General features: G+C 35.2%; 1 protein-coding gene across 13 annotated transcripts in view; it reads right to left on the reverse strand.

Annotated features, from left to right (window-relative positions):
- The window catches only part of LOC131038301 (DNA (cytosine-5)-methyltransferase DRM2), a 149,780-nt gene extending 129,797 nt beyond the window's left edge, over positions 1 to 19,983 (reverse strand). For 4 of the 13 annotated variants that reach the window (XM_057970655.1, XM_057970649.2, XM_057970648.2 and 1 more), the window contains exons 1-2: positions 19,618 to 19,965; positions 19,433 to 19,531 (exon numbers count right to left, since the gene is read on the reverse strand). In XM_057970655.1, the coding sequence (XP_057826638.1) occupies positions 19,433 to 19,503 (71 nt within the window). In that variant the 5' untranslated portion in view covers positions 19,504 to 19,531; positions 19,618 to 19,965. Of the gene's footprint in view, positions 1 to 19,432; positions 19,538 to 19,612 lie in introns of those variants that run through there. The other 9 variants (XM_057970660.1, XM_057970658.1, XM_057970647.2 and 6 more) reach the window with 8 other exon arrangements.
- Positions 19,984 to 24,172: the final 4,189 nt, after the last annotated feature.

Genomic DNA, 24,172 nt, shown 5'->3' on the forward strand with positions numbered 1-24,172 from the left:
CACACACATATATATCTATGATGGTTCTGTCGTATGAATAGTATACCAATCTCTTTGACAGAGTTATAGTAAGATAATGATATTATCTCATGTGTATGTAGCAAAGGATATATGAATGTATGAAGAATATTTATATGTATATAGGATCAATAATGGAAATTAAGGAATATGTAAATGTGGGCATAAATTATGGATTGAAAATGATAATGAATTGTAGAGTGTAATATGAATGATGCGGCTATCTGTTGGAGGCTATAGGGAGGTAACTCCCTTGGTCTAAGAGAGGGATTATGATAATCCCTAGGGCAATAGCTATACTGAACATTGATATGCATATGTATGGCTTGGTTGATTAAACTTAACCAAGAAGAGACGGATATGGCCGGTCCCCTCTGAGGACTTGGATGATGGAGGCATCACCCAAGGCAAGGAATAGACAAGGGTCTTCCTTGGATGGCTTGGGTGCAAGAGGTTACACCCAAGACAGGACTCGAAGGATCTGGCCAATCCCCTCTGAGGACTTGGATGATGAAGGCATCACCCAAGGCAAGGAATAGACAAGGGTCTTCCTTGGATGGCTTGGGTGTAAGAGGTTACACCCAAGACAGGATTCGAACTCATCTTCGATTTCCTGGAGGGCTTGGGACCAAGGGTTTCCAAGAAGGCGAGCCTCACGGTTGCCTAAGGACATACTTTCGTATGGCATTGTATCCTTTTTTATTAGATGAAATAATGACTATGTTAATTAAGCATTAAAGTTAGATTGCAATTTAGATTATTTTTATATATATATATGTTTGTTGTGTTCTAACAATCTGTTTTGTAGGTTAATGATCTCTAACTAGTAGGGACATTACAAGTCCCCAAGTGAAAACAGCAATATCACATTAAGCCATTGAGTTACCCACATGTCAAGAACTGACTGTAGAAACCTTGGAATCGCAATATGAACTTCCTAGCAATCATAGCATATTCAATGATTTTGTTCAAGAGAGGGTAAATACTTTGGTATTTTACTTTGTGTTCATATGTGCACAAAACACACATCAACACATAGAACGGACTTGGCTTGGAAAAAAGGAATTCTTCCATGCATTGGGTGGACTTGGCTTGGAAACAAGGAATTTTCCCTAGGTCGGAGCAGACTTTCCATGGAACTAAGGATTCTTGGCCCAAACCTCATACTTAGCCATTTTATTGCAATTTTTCATTAGCATTCCTGACATTATCCTCTGGATTCGAAGGTGATTCCATATCTAGTTTGTTCTGGCTGAATTTCCTAAGCTTGACACTTCCTTTGACTCGATAACTACCTAAAGATCCCAAGAAAAGCAAAAAACAACTTTCTATTCTTAGAAAAAGCAAAACAAAAAAGCGGGTTCCCGAATTGGCCCCAAAATGCCAAAAAAAATGAAAAAACAACTTTCCTAAAAAATAGGAAGTTGTCAGAATTGATCCCTGAAAATTGCGTTTTCACTCTTTCAACCTGTCTGAGCACATCCATAGCATCAGAACGTTCTTTTGATCATTCTTTCTCCTTATTGATTTGATGACTCCTTTGAATTTGAAGAACTTGACTCATTTGCAAAGGCGAGAGATTGGAGACAAAACCTAAGACGCCAAAACACTACTCTAAAAAGCAAAAACAAGGGGGTCCCCATTTGCAATGGGGCGATGTGTGATTACGTCACAACACTACTTAGAAAATATTTCAGAAATTTTTTTAAGTGATTTGTTTTATGAAGAAAATCTGAGATTGCAGGTCTGAAGGTGGGTTTTCGTCGATTTTTTCCGCTCGTTATTTGAGTTGTCATTCTAAAAAAAATGTGGTTATAATTTTTTTTAAGGTAGATCATGAGCGTCTGAGTTTTTGTATTTTGCGAGGTCTATGTGCGCGGATTTTTGGGTTTTTTGCGGGCTTCTGAAATCGTGGCTTCAAATCGCACAACGGATCTGTTTTGTCCTGCACGACCTTCCTTCTGCCCACTTTTTTTCACAATGGCGATTTTCACGACGTCTGATTTTCGTTTTTGTCTGTCTTAGGCGACATGTTTTCATATTTGCAGTTCACGGAATATTTGGGCTACCCGTGTGGTTATTTTGAGCATTCGTGTTCGTGTTGGGAGCCGTCAAAGGGTTTTTTGACATGTTTTTCTGGCGGTGGCGATTTCCGCATGATTTTTTCTGCGTGCGCGATTTTTGTTGGCGCAGGGCTTATTTCCCTTCCCGCGCGTTCTTATGCTCTCTACAACTCACAACGAATCAGCTGTGTTTTTGGTTTTTTTCTCCGCATGGCTGTGTTTCCTACAACTTGAGAAAATCGCACGACAGGGTTGTTTTCTGATGACGACTAGGGTATAATGTTTTCTATGTGTGGATATCTAAAGACGCCTAGGGTTTGTTGTGTTTGACCTCGCCTAGGGTTTTGTTGGCAGCAGAAAGTTTTTTGAGATCTAGGTAGTTCTATTTGACTTATTTTTTTATCAAGGGGTTTCTTGCTCTACAAAGTGCCTCATTTTGTGTCCTGAGATTTGTCAGGATTTGTACAACAAGGGTTTTACCGTCTTTCCCTCAAAAACAAAGTTTTGTCTTGGTATACATGTCAAACTAGTTTGACTGATTTTGACCTAAAAATCAGATTTTCAATATTTGTGCCAACTATTGCTGAATGTTTTTGCCTACTTTTTGATAGAAAAAAAATCAGCCTCTTTTGAAGCTCGAGTTTGCCTTTTTTTTGTGCATAAGAAAATGGGAGGGATGGCGTTGTTGACCAACATCATGTTCAAAGGTAATCGACGCTTCAACGGCAAGAACTACAAAACCTGGAAGCAGCAAATGCCTTCTATTTTTGAGGACTGGTGCCTTGGCTAGATTGTTTTGGGTAAAGAAACTCAACCTGCAACAGCGGGCGACAACCAAACCAAGTTTGATGAACGTAACCAAGAAGCGGTTATGTTGCTAAAGTTATCAATCACCAATGATATGCTTCCGAAAGTGCCATCAGGCAAGAAAGCTTATGAGATTTGGGATCACTTGAAAAAATCTTCATGAGACATCCAACAAGAGCCGAGCATTCTTTATAAAGAACATATTGTTCTCAATTATGATGGACGAGAAGATGTCATTCCAGGAACATCTTACGAAGATCAAGGATGTTCGTGACCAGTTGGAGGCTATTGGTTGCAAGATGGAGAAGAGGATATGGTCGTGATCACACTGAAGAGTCTACCTAGATCTTACGAACACTTTATTGAGATGCTCAACATTACCTCTACTAATGTTGACTTGATGTTTGATTATTTGTGCAATAAGCTATTGCAAAAAGCTAGGTAGAGAGTTCTTTAGTTTGGTCGCAGCGTTGACATGACCAGTGCGAAATAGGCATTTACTGCCAAGGACAAAGGCAAAGGCCCACTCTACAGAAAGGACAGCACAACCCTGAGGAGGGGTTCAAAAAGAAAATCACATGTCACTATTGTGGTGGACCTGGACATACCCAAAAATTCTGCAGAAACAGGTTGCCTGATTAGAAGTCCAACCAGGGAGGGTCTCAAGAGAAAGAGTTGGCTCATGTCACAGAGCATTCTAAAGAGGTTTCAGCTTTCTATGCTTTTTGATAAGTAGGTTTTGTCATATTTTTAGAGAGTTCTTTAGTTGGTTGTTATATATTTAGAGACTTCGTGACAGAACTAGGAGTTTCTATTTTTAGAGTTTGATTTAGAGTCAGTTTGACTTGTGTGAATGGTTAGTCCCAGTTTAAACAACCGCCTTGTAATTGCCTATAAAAGTCTTGTTATTCTTTCAATAAAGTATGCTGTTTTTTATTTCAAAGGAGAGATATACCCATATAAAAAATTACAAGACGATCTTTCCATAACGAAAACAATCAAGAATAGAAACACGAAAGACAAAAAGGAAACTTCCTAAACCTAACTAAAGACAAAAGACATAAATGGAAGTTTCTAAATACTAACTAAATGACTAAGATGACCATTATATCAATATTACAATATTATTTTAATAAAAATGGCACCTAAGGGTGCCAAATGCCTTATGCTTGGCCTTGACGGAAGGTCATTAAGTACCATTTTGTGGTGTCAACACCACACAAGAATTCCACTCAGCAAAGTTGCTAGTCCTTTACCAATCCACACCCAAGACAAGGAAACTTGAAATCTCTTAAGTTTGGCATGTTTTGGAAGTAGCAAAGCCATGAGGAAAATGTGCCCAAGGTGGCTAATGCATTATGAAATTACATTAAGGCTCCTAAAATGTGGCAAATGGCTCATAAAAGCATGCCGAAAACAATTGTCAATAGTTGATGATATGTGAAAAGCGCCTAAGTTGTTAAGTGTGGCAAAGACATTATGAAACATACCAAGTCTTTAGGTGGCCAAACATCAAGTGTTGTCTGCCAAAACGATGAAATGAAAAGATATATAAGTCTAAAAGTTACAAACAGTGTTACAAAAGCAGTCATAGAATGAAAGCAAAAAACTAAGTTTTAAAGCTTGCTTTAAGACACTCAAATGCCTATATGTGCATGTCATTCATCATTCTAATTCAGGGCAATTTGTCTCTGTTACTTTCAGCAGAGGCAAGCCCATTTATTCATGATGTGACAGGTCTTCCGATGGAATTTCAGCACCTGAAAGAGCTTATGATGACAGCTGGTAATAGACATGTCTGAAATAGACACCTGGCAGCATTCAAAGGCAAATTTGGCACTGGATTTTGAATGATTTCTTCCATTGATAGAGTTTCATGTCTCCTACAACAGCATAAAATAAGATTTTCGGTTACTTGTAGCAGCACTACTTAATGAAAGAGGGATACCTGTCCATGTCATCAAACATACAACAGTTGTATAGGCATTCAGAACAGCAGTGTCAAGTGCAGATCCTGATCATTATGAATAAGGTTACCAACATGTTCTTGATAGGTTTGAAGCACTTGATATCAGATTTCAGCACTTTATGACTACCTTTTGTTTTATGAGTGTGGCTATTCATGCTAGGTATTACTAACAGTTCATTAAAAAAAAAATTTACCAAAAGTCTAACACCCTCTGGATGTACTAACAAGCAAGGGAGTTCAACTCGTATGATCAAGCAAACAGAACACGCATTCGAGGAATTAACTGTACACCTTATAAGTTCACTTATCCTTGTTTATTCAGATTGGGACATGCAAGTCCACATGCACATAGATGCTTCCAATTTTTCTATTAGTGGTTCTCTAGCACAAGTAGCACCTAGGGGTTGGATCATTTAGAGTTCTTTGTTAGCAAACCATTGTCCAGCTGAAAAAAAAAATTATACCAAGACAAAGAAGTAAGCTCTCAACATGGTTAATTCAGTACGAAAGCTTTGGCATTACTTACTAGCAACATCATTTGCATTCTATGTAGACCATCAAGCATTGATGTATTTAGGGAAAAATCCTATCATTAAGGGTCGAGCGAGTAGATGGTTAATTTTACTTGACAAGCTTACATTTAAAATCATTGTCTAGCTAGGGAAGATTCATGTCATAGTGGACCAACTCTTCAGGATAAATTTTGAAGAACCACCTAAAGGAAAAAATGAAGACTTTCTAAATGGTCACTTGTTCTACAATTTATCTTCTAGGGCTTTTGCATGTAAACAAAATGTCAAAAACAATCTAGACCTATCTTTTTGAACTTGGATATTAGAGCACAAGACTTGTTATGGGACTATTTTCCCAAAGTAAAAAGAAAGTTATCTTCTCTGTGAAATAACTCTTTAGAATAATAAGGGAGATATAAAAATAAAGATTATCATGCCCCTTTAGTTAAAACAAGGGAAAATAATGAATATTTTTAAGAGAATTCACTCTTTGAGGAATACTTTAAATAAACTAAAGAAACCCTTTGTGAAAGGGTATGATGGTTTGAAACCACCACTTAAGAGATTATATAAAGCATTTCGCATGACTTGGAAAGACCATCAAGTACACTCAAGGAAGAAGGTGGTTTGGTAGGTTATGGGCATTACAGAAGGGGCAAACAAAGTGTGCCAACTTGGGATACAAAGTACACTCACAATTGTCTTGGCCAAGGCTTCTTCAACGAATGCTCTATTGTGCATGTTCTACATGTGTTCTGAATAAGAAAAGTTTCTGACTGGAGTGTGCCAAGGCTTCTTCAGCGAATGCTCTATTGTGCATGTTCTACATGTGTTCTGAATAAGAACAGTTTCTGACTGGAGTGTACCAAGGCTTCTTCAGCGAATGCTCTATTGTGCATGTTCTAGCATGTAAGCTTTGCTACTAAATGATTCTTTGGTAAGTTCTGTATGATGATAAAGTTATTGCTAAGTTAACAATAAAACAGTTCACTGAATGATATGCACGGAAACCTCTAGTCTTCTTGTATGATGTGAGTGGATGGTTAAATGTTACTAACAACACTGCATTCCAAATTATTATTAATATCAAAAGAATGTTTAATCATAGAGACTGCACTACAATAACAAACTCTAAAACTTTGAAAACTTGGTAAGACCTCAAAACAACTACGATAAACATGTTTGCATCCCAATAGGATGAAAGAAAAAAAACATTTCATCACTGTGAAATTTTCAAGTAGGAAACTTCAAAGGATATATCGTCAAAATGAAAATGTAATCAATCGATAAAAGAGAAATCATTTCTCATAACAGGCAGACTCAAATGGGCATGGATTATACATTTTCAAAGATTTAAGGTACAAAACCAAGCCACATTCGAAAGCTTTTCTATTAAACCAAACCTTCAAATATAGTCGAATTACTGACTCATATAAAGTAGACATAGAAGATAGAGACAAAACACATTTTAGGCATACAAATCACAATAAACAAGTCTTTGATGTCACAAAGATTGGACACCTTGGTGTAATACTGGGTTACATAAAAACATCAGGCTGATGAGGCTGATGTTTTTACACACCCAAGGGTTTTTGTACTACGACTTGAGAGAACAATAAAATGTTATGAAGACAAATATAACCTACACGTAACATTACCTCTTCACTTCTAGTGATGAGACTCATTAAAAAATGAAACTATAGCATGCAATGATATGATAGAGATCCCAAATTAGCAATAAATTCAAGCCACTTACCCAAGAATATGGATTATTTCTTTCCAGAAAACTGATTTATAAGGCTATCACTGTAGAAAAAGACTATCAAATGTTTTTTGGACCAAATAACGAACCAATCTTCACAAAAACAATTTAGTTGTGCAAATTATCAAGATAAGAAGTAGACACAAAATTTAAACCATGATGAAATAGACACAAAATTAAACCATGATAAAGTAGACATAAAATATAAAGTAGACACAAGAAGCTAAAATATAACCTCAAAATATAGACCATTCCCGTCATAAAAATAAAATACTTTCTTTAGGTGCAAGCCTCACCAAAATAAAATAGATTTAATGTTTTCTATCTTGTTAATTTAAATTGAAAGATCCTTGTGGTGTGCACACTGAAAATTTTATTTAGCATTAGACGTAGATAAGTAGGCACAAAATTAAGCTATGCGTAACAACTTATTGACGGTATTGACAAAATCCTAGCATTTGAATATACGTCATGACCCTACCGTGAGGAGTAGATGCGGCATAAAGGAAATAGAAAATCGCCTTGATACAAGACTTCACGGGTTTCCAATCAAGAGGCTATACCAGCAACCAGCCACAGAATATAACGAATAACAAGTTTGATTAAGATTAGTTAAGGGAAAGATTAATTCCATAAGATGTGGTTGGTTAAGAAGCAAAAGGTATGAAGACATGTCCCAACCAGATGCAAACGATTGCCCCTTTGAAAGAGACGTGCCACTTCAAGAAAGGGGAAGGTATAAATAATCCAGATCAGTCTCCAAGAAGGGCATCGAGGAACAGGACAAAAGAAACATTAAAGTAAGAGGGAAGCATTCCGATATAATGAAGGAATAAGAATAAAAGCAGACATAAACATACAGCAGATATAATATAAAGACATAAATATACTATCACAACCGATGTGAATATATTATGGAGCAGATCTGAAATATGCAGCAGTGATCTGTTAGTTAAGGACAAAGGACATTTTTGAAGGTGGTAACTATAGGAGGGGACATAACCCTTCTTTAATAATTAAAGTCTATATAAGGAGGAACTCCAATCGAAGAGGAGAGGAGAATACAGAATATTGAACACCTAGCAAATAATCAAATCAGACTATAATTTGTAATATTCCAATTCACTGTGGTAATGTAAAGGTTATTGTTTAGTGTTATATATGAATTTATACGTATATCTCTGTTATAGATTAACAAGCATTAAAATATACATGACACCACTACAACAGTCAGTCACAAAGGTGTAAGGAAGGAATCTGCATTAAGGGAGAACAACTTTAGGGCACACTGCTACAATGGCAAGTAGGGAGAACAGCTATTAGGGCACCCTATTGCACTGTGAAAGGGAGAGAATGGCTAAGGGAACCCTATTGCAATTTCCCTTCCAACCGCTATGTTGAGGGACTGTTGATGAACCCAAAGATCTCTAGCCATGGAAAAATGGAAGGGGATTGCATGAAGGGAGAGAATGGCTATCTCAAAGGCACCCTACCATGCTTCCTTATTCCATATCTTCTATGACTGAGATTCACTACAAATCAGACATGCTGGATATTGATGAATATTTGATTTCCCTGCTCTAATAATAGATTTATTTCATGAATTGTGATTGCAATGTTACCTAACTTGATTGCAAGTTTTCATAGTAGGCTTAGCTCATCTTATTCTTAAATAAACAATGTACCCCTAACTATATTATATGCTTTGTTTCATTTGTTTTTTTGTGAATTGAGGACATTACGATATAGCTAAAACTAGCATACCTATCTTTAGAAGAATGTAGGTAAAGTACGCCGAAAGATATCATATTTGTTCATTATATTATTGTATTATAATTAATATTAATTAATATTAAATTATTATTAAGCTATGATTATATTATTATTTTTTAATATATCATTATTTTTATATTTTATTTACATTAAACTCTTTACAAAAGTAAAAAAGCTTTTAGTAACAAAATTATTATTACAAACATGAAATTTCCACAGTCCATAATGTTCTAACTACCGATTTTTCTGGATTTGTCTGTGTAGATATTTTTATGCCTCGAGCTATCGATGAGATAAACAGAATTGATTGATTAGTTAAACTTAGAGTGAGTCACACTTAAGAGGTGGAAGTGAAGATATACTTGGGATTAAATAATTAAAAATTATTTAATTGAGTGCATGGAAGGAGAAAATAAATTAAATTAAATTAAAAAATAATAATTAAATACAACTTTTCTTTTCATGCATTTAAGTGTCACAAACACATCAAATTGAATGCTTCTAATCTTTATTGATGGACGCTTTTGCATCCATATGTGAGTATAATATGCCTTTAGCGTAATTAAATCATGATAAAGTAAACACAAAATATGTCGTATGTACAATGAGCTAAGATACAATTTCAAAATATAGACCATTCACCTGTCATAACATTAAAATAGTATCTCTTTGGATAGAAGCCCAGCCAAAATAAGATAGATTTAACATTTTTTATCTTGTTAATTTAAATTGAAGGATCCTTGTGATGTGCACATTGAAAATTTTATTCAGCAATTTATTCATCTATTTGTATACACTGGTTGAATTTTGTGTAAATACAACTTATATAGTGTGAAGTTATAGAATGTATTTGCAGCAGTGTTACAACAAGAAATTGCCTACCTTTGACTCAAATGCACTGCTTCCTAACTCCCTATAAATTCGCAACTAGTTGTGCCTTCTATGCATGTCCTGTCAAGCTCCTGTTTGTAGTTGTGCCTTAGAAATATTGCACAACAGCACTATTCATAAAATATTTCACCCTTTCACAGGTTTTCAGGGTTTCACAAATTGGTGGGAGATTGATTAAGGTTTTAGATGCAATTTAAATGTGATTTTTATGCAATTTAAATGTTGAAAACTTCAGTCAACAAATTTTTAAAAGACGGAATTTTTTGGGGGAAAAAATCGTCTGTGGGACAGATTTGCAAAAATCGGGTGTAATCAGGATGTTTTGGAGATTTTTGCTTCTCTAAGTTTTGTACAATTCCAAGGTTTGTTTTGGGTGATAGGTGATAAGGATCAACAGTAACACCAGCATTTCCAATCATCACCATCATTTCCAAAAGCATGGCAAATGCCGATCTGAGGGTTGGATTTGGACGAGATTTCTGCCATTTAGTGAAGTTGTGCCCTTCATTAACTGCTGCCATTATTTTTTGAGCAAGGGTGAATCTTATTGGAGAGCTTTTATGCTGATTTCCTGCCCTTTGACAAGCTGAACAGCTACAAATCTAGGGTTGTGAATGCATTTACTAATACATTTTACTGTAATACATTTCCTGCAGCCGATATCAAATTTCAGAATTCATTTGGGGATTAAAATTGGTTGTGGTACCTGTTGGTTGAAAATTTTGTACACTTGGGGAAATATACAAAATTGTGGTTTCAACCACAGCACACGAGTAAAAACTCTCCTAATTAAGGGAAGGTTCCCCCTATCTAACTACAACTTGGAAAATAAAATAGGATGGGACAGCAATCTTTCTTCTTTTTTCAAGAAAGACAATATCCTTTTCTCTTCACAGAAAAGGATAGCAATTGAATAACAACAGTAACCACTTTCAAGTGAAATAAGAGAAAAGAAATGATGTTTCCTGAAAGCGCAAAGACTTCCGTCACTTCCTTCGGACGGGACAGCAATATCAAGCTCAAAGACTTGACTATTGGAAGTCCTATCTACCCTTTGCTATACTAAATTTTACAACGAATAAAAGATAACAGCTCAAAGACTGGAATAATCTATTTTTTCAACACAAAGACAAGAACTAATGCAAGCTCAAAGAATTGCTGCTATTTCTTATCAAACAGTAATTTTTCCTCAAGAATAGACACAAGCTCAAAGACTTGCTGCTCCTTCAAGAGAGTTTCCTATTTTAATTAATCTTCTCTACTTGCAGCTCAAAGACTTCAAATCAGATTGGACTAAGCTCCTTTAGAAACACTTGGCATAGAAGAAATAAAAGATTCAAACTCAAACATGTAGTTCAAAGACTCAAAACTTGAGTAATCCTTCTTTATTATTCTTCAAAAAACTTTCAATCCACATACATAAGCTCAAAGACTTCTTGCTGTAAATTTGGCAAAGTTTTTGCTTGCTTTCCAAAAGATGATAATTACAATGGACTCCTCAAGTATTTATAGAAGAGGAGCCTTGAGAAAAAGGTGGGAGGATCCTAACTAACTTGAGAGATTCTCTCAACCACCAAGACAAATTCAATAAATAACTGAGACTTCATTAACTAACTAAGCGTTACTCCAACTAACTAAGACTTATTCCAACTACAGTCCTAATCGGACACAACTTGTAGTTGATTTACATGTAATTACAAAAGCGCAAGTAATGTGTAACTTGCATTTTACAAAAAATACTTTTACATGCAACTTGTCAAAACTAAATTACAACTAAAGATTACAAAAAAAGGAAAATTCAACTAAGTGTTGAAAAACACTTAAGTTGCATTTTGTGAAGACACAAATCCTTGAAATTTCCGAATGCTCGCTTGTAGTTCCTCAGGATTCGGTTCATGGGTGTTCTTGGCAACAACCATAGTCTTCACAATAGTGTCGTGACAGCGGAGGAGCATAGAATTGTTTTTATCCAGGATAGACTGGATTGCATGCAGAAAGGCTTGGTGTTTCATCAATGCTTGAATCGAAGCTGCCGAGAATTGTTCGCTCCTCCATTCATTATGAATCCTCATTTGTAAATCAGCAAGAACTTCTTCTTCTGGAATCAGCTCTCCATCCTAACTTACTATATTGCAAGAGGCCCTTTCACAATGTGAGACAATACCTCGGTAAACTTCACCCCGGAATCTCTTTGCATCACCGATCTCCTCAATGAGGGATTTAAGAACAAGGGTCTTGTTTTCCATGAGTTCTTCAAATTCCAAGTACATGACCCTGGAAGAGATGATGGCATGCTCCTACAAAATACTCAGCTGTTGTTGGGGCATGGCACGCCAGATTGTCAGACTTTGCTCAACACTTTCCAGATTCTTTTTGAAAATGTTAGAAGTCTAATCCACTTTCTCCTCGATGGTTTCCATCTTAGACATTATTTGAAAAATGTCTTTCATTACTTGTACACATTGATCATGAAGCTGATCAACCCAGGAATCCAGTGCTTGTACTTTCTGAGCAGCCCTTTCCACTCCACGAATCGATTCTTGGGAACCAGAAGAACCTATGGAGTTACTCCCTTCAGCAGCAGGTTTTGTGATTTTATGAATGGCTGCCATAAGCTGTCGGTTTTCCTCTTCTAGCTTGTCTTTCTTCGCAAGAAGATCATCACAACTTTGCACTAATGAAGCAACAAAAAACTGAGCATCATGTTTAATGACCTCATGCGTTTGCTTGCCCAACTCTATCCTTGTAACCTTATAATCAGCAGCTGACATTTCATCAAGTGGCTTATCTGCAATAGGTTCCACAATTTCAGCTACTTTCATCTTGTTGCTATCAACAGTTACCCTAGAGATAGTCTTGGCCTTCTTAGCAACTTTGGATCTGGACTGTTTGAGTTGCTGGTAGTCAAAGGCATCAAGGGAGATCTCTTGCTTCTTCCTTTTTGGGGTGAAACAACTAAGCCATGGAGGCAAAGTCATCAACTCACTTCCAGTAGTAGCTAGAGGCAAAGGAGAAGCAGTTTCTGTTTGAATTACTGTGGTCACCCTGGGAGGAATATCTATTTGGATAGCGACCACGGTTTGCTCAGTTACCAATGGGCATGAAGATTGCCTCATGAATTCTTCAAAACCAGAAGTGGAAGTATCAATTTCTATAACTGAATGCAAGTGGGATTATCTTCAAGAACTTTCAACACACTCTCTTGTTGTCGATCAGGAGAAGGCTCGTATGCTGAAATGGGAACTGCATTCTAAGGAGACTCATCCACGAGCAAATCAGGAGGAGAAAGAGGCGTCTCAATGGAAACTAGAGGAATGGCCTCATGAGGTGAGTCTGAAACTGGAGACTTAGGAGCGTCATCAGATTGTTGTCCCTCTTCTGGATTATCCAGATCAATCACCTGAACATGGAATCGTGATTTTTCCTTCCCACGAATAGTCGTCTCCTCAGGAGGGAGCACTACTGCACGACTGACTCGTAACTTGATCCTTGTGCCTAAAGATGAAGCACCCTCCTTGTTGTCAATCTGAATCTCAGATTTCCGTCCAAGAGGCCCTGTAGAATCATCTTCTTTACCAACCTTGATTTTGATAAGTCTGACAGCATTACTTTTCAACCATGCATTGGTGTTGGCAAAAATAGGCTGAAATCTGTCAAGGATGGAAATGCACTTCTTGTGTGACCATTGGATCAAAGGAAGTGGAGCTTCCTCAACCCTCCGTGAAGTGTATTCAGGATCAAGTATATGCCCGTCATCAATCATCCCTTGTGGGATATCCGCCAAGTTCAAGTCAACAATTTGCTCAGCAGTGAGCCTGCAATAATCCATCTTCAGAACTTCGGCTTCAGTGCGGAGATCTACCCAAATGTCTTCAATGCAATGAACATGCACAAAGGATTTCTTGACCTTCTCCTTCATACCTCTATAATCAAAATCAGCTCTAGGTTTGAACCTTTTAAGCTTGACTTCTTGCAATTCAGCCTCCATGGCTTTAGCCTTCACAGATGTGACAAGGGAGTATCGACCAATTTTCAATGGGTTTGTGGTAGAGATCCCCATTCCAACCTTGTGTCTAACAGACTGAAAAGTATGAACAGCCATGATCTGTCTTCCCAACTCCATAAGAATTATCTTATCGGTTGGGTATCTTGGAAGCATGTATGGCTGACCATCATAGCATCCAATCCTCATATAGGTGAAGGTGGGAAATTGCAGAAACAAACACCCATACTCAGACACCTTGACCCATGCCTCATCTGATACTCTTTTGTTCCTCAGATTTCTGTCAAACTGACACATGAAATATCCAAAGAATGCGTCTTGGATTCCTCTGAAATGCAGTCTGCTAGGTCTTAATGGCAACTGGTCATAATATTCCCAAACCAGTATATGTGAGCGATCACCCTTGGTAGAAAGACCTGGAAAGTGTCTAAGTGATGCTGCTAAATATACCAAATAAAAATTCATGAAGGTGGTCATGGTGGTAGGAACTGCTGCAAGTTGTTCGCACAAGGCATCGCTGATGACTTGCCCCCATGAAATGTGATGTGACTGTCGTATGAACATAATGAACTGATACATCCATGGCTCAAAGACATTGGAATGCTCAAGGCCCATCATCCTACTGAGAAGAGTGATGGTGTCTCCTATCTCCCATTTGAAATTTCAACGGTACAACTTTGCCCACCTTGAGAAAGAAGGTCGTGGCTCTTGGATCCACCTATTGATGTGCCGCTTGCAATCTTTTTCCCTCTTCACGTAGTATTCCGCTGCACTTTTTTTGGTGATTTCCATATAAACAGGTGCAGGAGGTATTCTGAAGACCTTCTCGATTGTATCCGCATCAAAACGAATTATAGCTTCACCATCATCATTTTTGATGACTCTTGATTCCTTGTCAAAATGATGGGTGCATGCAAGAACAAACTCAGGTTCTAGGGCAGCCACTGGGAAGGAAGATACATGATGGATATGGCTGTCCAACAGCCGCTGCAAGTTATTATCCTATGGATCTTCTACCTTGTTGATGAATTCTGCCATATCAATGTGCCCTATCCCCGTGTCTCTGATGTGATCCAAAGGAGAAGAAACCTGGGAAGGTGCAACCTCATTCTGATATTTGTCATATTTGTATTTCATTTTCTTTGGAGTTGGAGATGCCGACAAATCTGACATTGATTGTGAACCTGGAATGCTATGATGAAGACTTTCTTAAAAATGCAAAATGCTTCTCCAATAATGCAACAATTCTTGGAATGAAGAAGCAAAACCGGTAAAAAGGAGCAATCCGTAATGCCAAACCCTTATCACGTTTTTTGCAAAAATGCCCCAAACTGATAAATGTAGCAGCAATCCCAAACTTGGAGGACCAAAATGCCAATGAGAGAGCACATCCAAGTGGATTAGAGCAAAACGCCTAAGGAGGAAGAAGAAGGAATGATGACAAATGTTGCAAAACATAGCCAAAGGGAGTCACGTGAAAAAAACGTGGCCACCATTTCAATCTCCAACGGCATCATTAAATAGCTCGACAATCGTCCTAAACTCCACGCCTGGATGGGAAAGGGCAAAACGATTTAGGAGAGTGGAGTTTGTTGAAGTCTTAAACCCTCAAAAAGTGGCATTTATTAAAAACGTGGTTGCTGATTTAGAGCGAAAAAACCAGTCAATGCAACCTACATTTGGCGTGAAAGATGTCCATGAATGCATGAAAATAGGATGCAAACCAAAACGCCTCCTTCCTCCAACAATCTCTCCACAAAATTTGCCTTGAAATGGTCAAAAATCGTTTTTCCTTGCATTTCGGGTTTTTTGGAGCAAAAGACAAGTTCGAAATGCATAAGGGAATGAAAATCGGGTTTTTTAGAACAAATGACAAGTTCTAAAATTCACTTTTTCACTCACTAGGCCAAAATCAGGTTTTTTGAACCAAATGACAAGTTTTATTTTTTACTTTTTCACTTGCCAAGCCAAAATCGGGTTTTTTTGGACAAATGACAAGTTTAAAATTGTCAAAAATGCACTTGCAAGGCAAAATCGGGTTTTTTTGGAGCAAACTACAAGTTTAAAAAAAAAAAAACTTGTAAAAGAGAAATAAAATCCCTACAACAAGTAAGAAATACTCGCACACATGTAATGGGGATTTAAAATCCCTATTACATGTAAAAACCATTAAAGTAGGGGTTTTTTTACCAAACTGCAAGTTTACTTGCAGTTGAGCCAAAAAATCCCTATTTTAACTAAACTTGACCAAAAAACAATTAAAAATAACAAAGGAAGGAAGGAAAATTTAAAACAAATTGCAAGTAACATCTTTTAATAAAAATGCACATGTAATAAGCTAAAAATTCCCCTACAAAAACCCAAAACAATGAATATCATTAAAACTTGCAGTTTGAAGAAAATTCTCCACCTGCACTCGGGGTTTTTAAACCCGAAATTGAAGGAAAGGCATAGCAAACGAACCCAGAATTTGACGAAATTCGAAACGTAGTTTGAGGATAGACTGATGATTAAGCCAGTCCAAGGATTCATCAAAATTATACCTCGGGAAGCGTGCCATAGAGTAAAAATTTTCATTTTTTCACAAAAATTTTAACGTAGTGGTCCTTCATTTTTGGAAACAAAAATGAGGACAACAGTACCATCTATAATTTCAGATCTGAATGTATTGTTCATACGATGAGTATATAAGGGTTTGATATTGTTTGTCATTAATAATTTTGAAGAGTTTGGTGGCAATCCCACTCAGCTAGGTTTTATTATACTAAATTCTGATCTTCGCAGCAGTTAGGGTTTACCTTTTAAAATAAAAATAAAAATTACATGAGTCGTTACATTCCAGTTTCATTAATGAAACAGAAAAAGAATCAAGGATTTGCCATTACACTAATCGGGGACACCACATTTTGAATGTTCTCCTAATCACATTTGCCGATTTGAGTGTTACGTTTGACTGTTGTGTCAGCAAGAAGACAATAAAGCTCCTTGCAAAAATTTTGTAAGGCACCTTATCAAAGTAATATAGGAAGTTTATAGGTTTATCATGGATAACTGAGGCATGTTCAACTAGTTGTGCTGCAACTCATATGCTTGTTAGTTTGTATGCATAGAGCCTAGCTAATTTATGGGATGAGAGGGTCATTATCACTACCTTCATTTCGGCAGTTTATTTTAGGTTACATTCGTGTTATCATTGTCTGTACTAAAAATATAGACTCTACTACCCTCATTGGATGTACTAAAAATGTAGACTCTATTACCCTCATTGGATAAAGGCACCCATCCGTGTCTCAATTCCCCATCACATCATCACACTTGAAAAAACAAACTATAAATCTATCCACAAACATAGTGTTCAGTCTCACCAGCATTGTTCAATCTCGGCTATTTCTACAAGCTTTGCTTTAAGAGAGGTGTGATTTCTTGTTTTGTTTGCATCCATGTAAGTATATACTAAGGGGCAAATATCATTAGAAGTTAATGAGAAACATCTTTAAATACCCTACATGGTTATTAAAATGTGAAGTACTTGTATTAGCAAAACATCATATAGGTGTTTAGTGACAATCGATTTGGAGTCCCTTATGCAATGAGTATGGTGTGTCATGATCTTTGATTCTCTTTGAGATAGCACCTCAATGAATATCCCCCTTGGCCTAGCAAAGCCAAAAGCAGAAGGAACCACCCATCCTTATCAATTGGTTCTTAGTTGTCCCTACCTAATCATAAGTTGTCAACAACTTCTTTTAAATTTGACACCCATGACACCGAGAAACGGACTAAACTTTGACGATTTCAGAACCTACAACTTTGAACACCAACACCATCGACATGCCAAAAATATGGATGGTAATTTCCTTCCTAGGATCAAATTAAAAGTGATAATTTGAACAACTGTTAAAGAAAGTGCCTGAAAATATTGAGCACACCCTTAAGATGTTTTATTGACAAGATGTAGCCACCAAATATTTTTTATAATTTCCTACCAAAAGTTTTAATTCAAGTAATCCTAAAAGCGCCTCTAGATTTTCCCAGTAACACCTGTATTTATGAATTCAGTGGACTATTTCCCTACAAATGCTCCGATGTTTTCTCAGTAGCTACTACTGAAAAACTTAAGCTCCATCAATAAGACCACTATGTTAATGAAATTTGCGGTAAACTGTAAAAAAATTCTGTTCACAGTTCTAAAAAACTGATAATCTTTCTTATATTTTTAGTTTTTGGTGTTCACTGTTTTCGTTCTTTTGCTTCTGATAGTTCAGGTTTACTTTATTCTGGCTTTAGACTATTTCTACCTAATTTTTAATTTTTTAAAATATATGTAATATTATCTTTTAGTTATTAAAATATGCACTATTCATCCAAAAAAATATATACATCTTTCTACAAAGAAAACGTCAAACAAAAGCACCTCAGATAACAGAATCCCAGGTTCAAATCCCTAGAGACATGGTAAATATTCACATTGAAAAAATTGCTGCAAACTACTAAACGAAGCCAAAACTCTTGGTTGTCAACCCCTTCCAGTCATGTGCTCTCAACTGAATTTCCTCCTAAAGTCGTTCAAGTGCCTAAAAGCTACAATGTCAATCAAATGCCTAAGGCTCTAAAGTCTTTACCGCAATCTCCTTGATCCCCGGTCAAGTGCCAAGCAGCCTTAGCAATGAGTGGATACCTTAAAAATCTTTCCCCCGACTATCAGTGCAGTGCTAAGCAGCTAGTCCAAATATTGCGAAAAAGGGGGTAAGGGCAAAAGTTACCTGGGAGAACCTGATAATGAAGTTATGTGTTGTCCACAGGGGGGTCATAGGCTCAAATCCAGACGTCATAAGTTCAAACCAGAGGTGAACAGGAATGTACACCCCATTGAACAATATGTAAGGTAAATAGCAAAACAATCTCCCTAGGAAAGTCATATACAAGTGAATTGGCCAGAATACATACCCCTAGAGCAAAAAAAATTTGTGCAGCTGTTTATTCAGGCGTCCTCCAAATACTAAGGCATACCCTCTATATAAATAGAACATTCGATGATCTGCCAAAAATCTCCCTTTCATTTGATAGAATCTTCTTAAAATTTTGATAGTATTTTATGGCAGCATGAATACGGCCATAGGGCCATCAAATCTAATCCTTGAATGTGATTCCAAAAAAATCCCTTCACTTTCACCTTTACCCTTTATTGTATTTTTTGCTTCCAGGTAGAACGGGTAACTCAGATTTGCAAATGACTGCTTTTATAACTCCCCTGCCTCGGTAAACTTAAACCACCTGAGGAAAGACACACAGACCCAGGTTTCAAAAAGCTGACCTCCCAAGAACAGGTCATTAATACAAATCAGTCCGTCGACTGGCCAAAACTCCCCTCTCCTTCAACATACTACAGGTGGTCCAGCCAATTAGACTACCTTACATATTTATTTGGTTATAATCTGCAGTTTTGGGCCGTGATTCAGCTGCAAATGGTTTTGGATGCCGGCATGTTAATTCGTTCGCATGGCTCCTTTTCATGCACCAAATTCACTGAAAATTTGCTGTTTCTGCCCACACTTGTTTACATGCAAATTTTGCCAGGAGCTATAAACACACAGGCAGTGCTAAGAGAATAACATGAAACGGACATTAACTCACCTCGCTGCAAATGTTATTCGGCCTGTCCCTTTCCTCTGTAATACAGGCCACAGGAGGAGACGTTTCTTCATCGCTGTCCTCGTAGTCTACAAGGCTTGCCTTCAAGAAACAAAAATTAAAATTCAGTACTGCAAGAAATTTAAGAGATAAATTCATGCAAGCTCAACTACATTTACATACATTACCATGAAAATGTGATGAATTAAATTTCTTCAGAAAAATCCTCTCAGCGTTAATGAGCTGCAGAAGTGTAAAAGATTTGGCAGTTATATAAACAATCAAGACTCTTAGTAATTACTTTGTTCTCTTGAACTCTTGCAAGCTTTTATAGTAAAATCATGCGCTGCCCACACTAATTTCAACTGTTAACTCCTCTCACATTTTAGGTGCAATTACAGGGAGTTTCAAGAAGAATTGCTAAAAAGTGGCTTAAATTTCCTGTGAAATATGTGTTACAGGAGAATGTACATGCACTCCAAGTTCTTGAAATAAATCTCCACCTTACACGTTTGGAAATTTGAGTCATTTTAGGGATTCACACTAAAGCACATCTTACAAATATTAGTATTATAAAAATAAATATATATATCTTAAATACATTTATTCTTTCATCATGACAATCTTTAAAATGTGAGTGCTGGTCTAAACAAATATATGTCTTAGAAATGAAAAAGACAATGGAAAACACCTTTACCGATATCTTTATTTATTTATTTATTCATTATGATGTGATATGATTGGAATTTTATAGAATAATTATCGTTATATTCAATAGTTTTAATGAATTAATCATGAACTTTTTATAAAGCTAAAAAGTGTTAAATTATTGCATGGTATTGATCATAATTTGATCTACTAGAATATCTAATCAAAATTCAATCAAAAGATTTGTAATGGTACAACTAGACATATAAGCCAAGTTTGGGGTAGAATCATAATCAATTTGAAAGAAACTTGTCAATTTGGATTTAACATTATTAAGTGGGGTCATGGTTGGAATTTAAAATTTTGATGGGACTAGATATACCTACAATTTGTCATTCTTTTGTCTTTTCTAATGATAACCCTCAAAATGATCAACTTACTAGATGAAAGCATCCTCCTCTCGATATGGTTAAAATTATATACATAAACAAAACTTTTAATAATCATTTTGTTCTCGTAAGCTCTCAAATCTCCATTTGTACAAGGTTTTATAGTATAATCATGAGTTGCCCTCACTCATTTGAAATGTTTACCCTTTGTCAAGTGTTATCTACAATTATGAATAGGAATAAATTCAAGGGATAAAAAGAAGAATTGCTAAATTGGCTAAAAAAAATCTTATCAAATATGTTGTATAGGATGATGTACATGCACTTCAAGTTATTGCAATAAATCTCCACCTTACATGTTTGGAAATTTGAGTCATTTTAGGGAGTCTCATCAAAACAAGTCCTACAAATATATGCATTACTTTAATTCTTTCATCATGACAATATTTGAAATGTGGAGTTGTTAATCCAAATAAGTGCATGTCTTAAAGATGAAGATAGTGGGAAACATCTATACCAGCATCTTTGTCGACTTCTTTATTTTTTTTTATCATTTATGGTGTGATATGTTGGGATTTCATAGAATAGTTATTGATTACATATAATATTCTTTTATAAATCAATTATAGTTTTTTTATTAAGCTAGAAAGCAAAAATTTGTTGCATGATATTAGTCAAAATTTGACTTACTAGAACATCTCGTCAAAGTTCAATCAAAAGATATTTAATGGTACAACTAGATATATAAGTCAACTTTGGGGTAGAATCATAGCCAATTTGAAAGAAACATGTCAAATTTGTTTTGGGGATTATTAAGTCAGTTTGTGGTTTGATTTTAGAGTTATGATGAAAGATGATTTACCTACATTTTTTCCTCCTTTTTTATTTTCTAATAATAACCATTGGTATGATTGACTTACTAAATGAGAACATCCTCCTCTGGACTTAATTAAACTAATATACATAAATGAGACTCTTAGTAATCATTATATTCTTTTCAACACTACAATCTTTATTTATATGAGCTTTTATAATAAAATCATGACCTGCCCACACTCATTTCAACGGTTACCCTTGGTCATATGTTATGTACAATTACATGTAGTAATAAAGTCAAGGGATAATAAATGAATTACTTAAATTGGCGAAAATTTTAGGTATCATTTTAGGGCATCTCATAAAAAGCGTCCTACATATATATTTAGTAATAAGTGATTGAATTAAACATTGGTGGTATTATAAAAAAAAAAAGTATATATGTCTTAAATAAAAGACTATAAAATTCTTCATCGTGACAGTCTTTAAAAATGTGGGATTGTTAATCAAACCAAATGTATGACTTAAAGATGATGAAGAAAATGGGGAACATCTTTATCTACTACTTTACTATTTTTTATCGTTTATGGTGTGATATGTTAAGAATTTCATAGAATAATTATATGATTATATCCAATATTTCCTTGTGAACCAATTTTGGCTTTTTTATGAAGCTAGAAAGTGAACTATTTTGTTGCATCATATTAGTCATAATTTAATTTACTAGAATACCTAGTTGAAATGCAATCAAAGGATTTTTAATGGTATAACTAAACATATAAGTCAATTTTGGTGCAAAATCATAGCCAATTTGAAAGAAACATGTCAATTATGATTTTAATATTATTGAGTTCATGACTAGAATTTTGAGTTCTAATGAGACTTGACATACCTAGGATTTATCCTTCTTTTGTCTTTTCTAATAATAACTTCAGGATGATCAAGGATGATCAAGTTACTAAATGAGAGCACCCTCCTATAGAATTGGTTAAAATTAATGTTGATCGAGCTACAAATAACAATGTTGGGCATGTCTCATGGGAGGGGTTTATTATGATCATAATGTCAAGGTTAAGTTCTAATTTGTTAGTAATCTTAACGTTGGTTACAATAATTTTGTTCAAGCTATGGTAATTCACCAAGCTCTTTCAAAAGCTAAGCTAAAGCATTTTACTAATATTAATCTAAAATATGACTCTAAAATCTTGATTGATCACTTCAAAATCCAATCTTCCTCTCACATCTACTAGTGATGTTTGAAATAATGTGAGAAAGTCATCAACATCCTCGCATGTGGTTTAGTCTTAAGTGGAACCATACTATAAGAAAGGAAATTAAGTTGTTGATTTTTTGGTTGAATCTATTTTTTACTGCGATGGCATCATTGTTAATGCTAGAAAGAATTAAGATGCCTTAACTGAGACTTGAGTAGAGACTTTAGCGTTCTTCTTATTGATTGCAATGCCTCTCTAAACTCTTGATTCTTAAACTGGTGTTCTTGTTCTTGTGGTTTTCTTATATTTTATTCCCTTGTGGTTAGCCTTAATTTTTCTATTTGTTGTTTTAAGTAGTTTTCTTACATCTATTTCTTTCAACAAAAAGGTATGCATTATCTTTGGCACTCAAAGCATGTATAATCTTCATGAAAACAAGTGTTTATATCCTATCTATGGGTTTAGGATTCTTCTTCTCCTATTATTGATTCTTTACTTTCAATCCATCTATATTTTGTTGATCTTGGAATATAGATATAGTACAAGTCTTTTCTAGATCAAGGCAAGTCTACTTTGTAATGTATTGTTGTTTTACTATTAAAAAAATAATACTTTTACATCAAAAAAATATATCTATCTAAAAAATGGTAAGATATATCTAAACTATTTTTTTTATTTTAGAGTTATTTTATTTTAATTTAATTTTTATTTAAGATTATTTTATTTTATCTAAATTAATTATTTTATTTTTATTCTACTTTAGAACTGAACATATGAAACAACTTACATATGTCCTCCATGATATAGGCCACCAAAGGAAATACCTCTTCATTTTTGTCGTCGTATTCTACAAGGCTTGCCTTCAAGAAATTATAATTAGAAGTAAGTATGCAAAAAAATATAAGAGATAGATTCATGCAAGCTCAATTAAAAAAAGATATATTACCATAAAATATAATGTATTAAATTTCTTTGAATAACTCCTCCTAGCGTTTATGAGCTACAAAAGTTTAAAAGAATTCAATAGTTGTATAAATAAACATGACTCTTAGTAATCATGTTGTTCTGTTGGGCTCTCAAATCTCTATTCATATGAGCTTTTACAATAAAATCATGAGTTGCTTATACTCATGTTAAGTGGTATGCTTAATCACATGTGATATAAAATTGCAGACGATAATAAATTCAAGGGATTAAAAAAAAATCTTTAAGTGGCTTAAATTTTTTATCAAATACATCATACAAGACAGTGTACATGCAATCCAAGTTCTTACAATAAATCTTCACCTTACACATTTGGAAATTTGAGTAATTTTAAAGAATCTCATAAAAATACACCCTACAAATATAAATATATTTAGTGTCTTTATAAATAAATAATTCAACTATGTACTAATAGTATTATAAAAACATTTACATACATCTAAAATACATCTATTCAATTCTTCATCATAATAATCTTGAAATTTTGGGATTCTTAGACTAGACAAATGTATGCCTCAAAAATGAAAAGAATGGGAAATATCTTTATCAACCTATTTTTACTAATTTTTCTTCATCATTTATGGTGTTATATGTTGGGAATTTTATAGAATAATTATATTGATTATATCTAATTTTTTTTATAAATCAATTGTAACCTTTTATGAAGCTAGAAGGTCTCGATTTGTTGCATG

The sequence above is a fragment of the Cryptomeria japonica genome, chromosome 6 (genome assembly GCF_030272615.1).
Source record: "Cryptomeria japonica chromosome 6, Sugi_1.0, whole genome shotgun sequence".
In the NCBI taxonomy this organism is placed as follows: domain Eukaryota; kingdom Viridiplantae; phylum Streptophyta; class Pinopsida; order Cupressales; family Cupressaceae; genus Cryptomeria; species Cryptomeria japonica.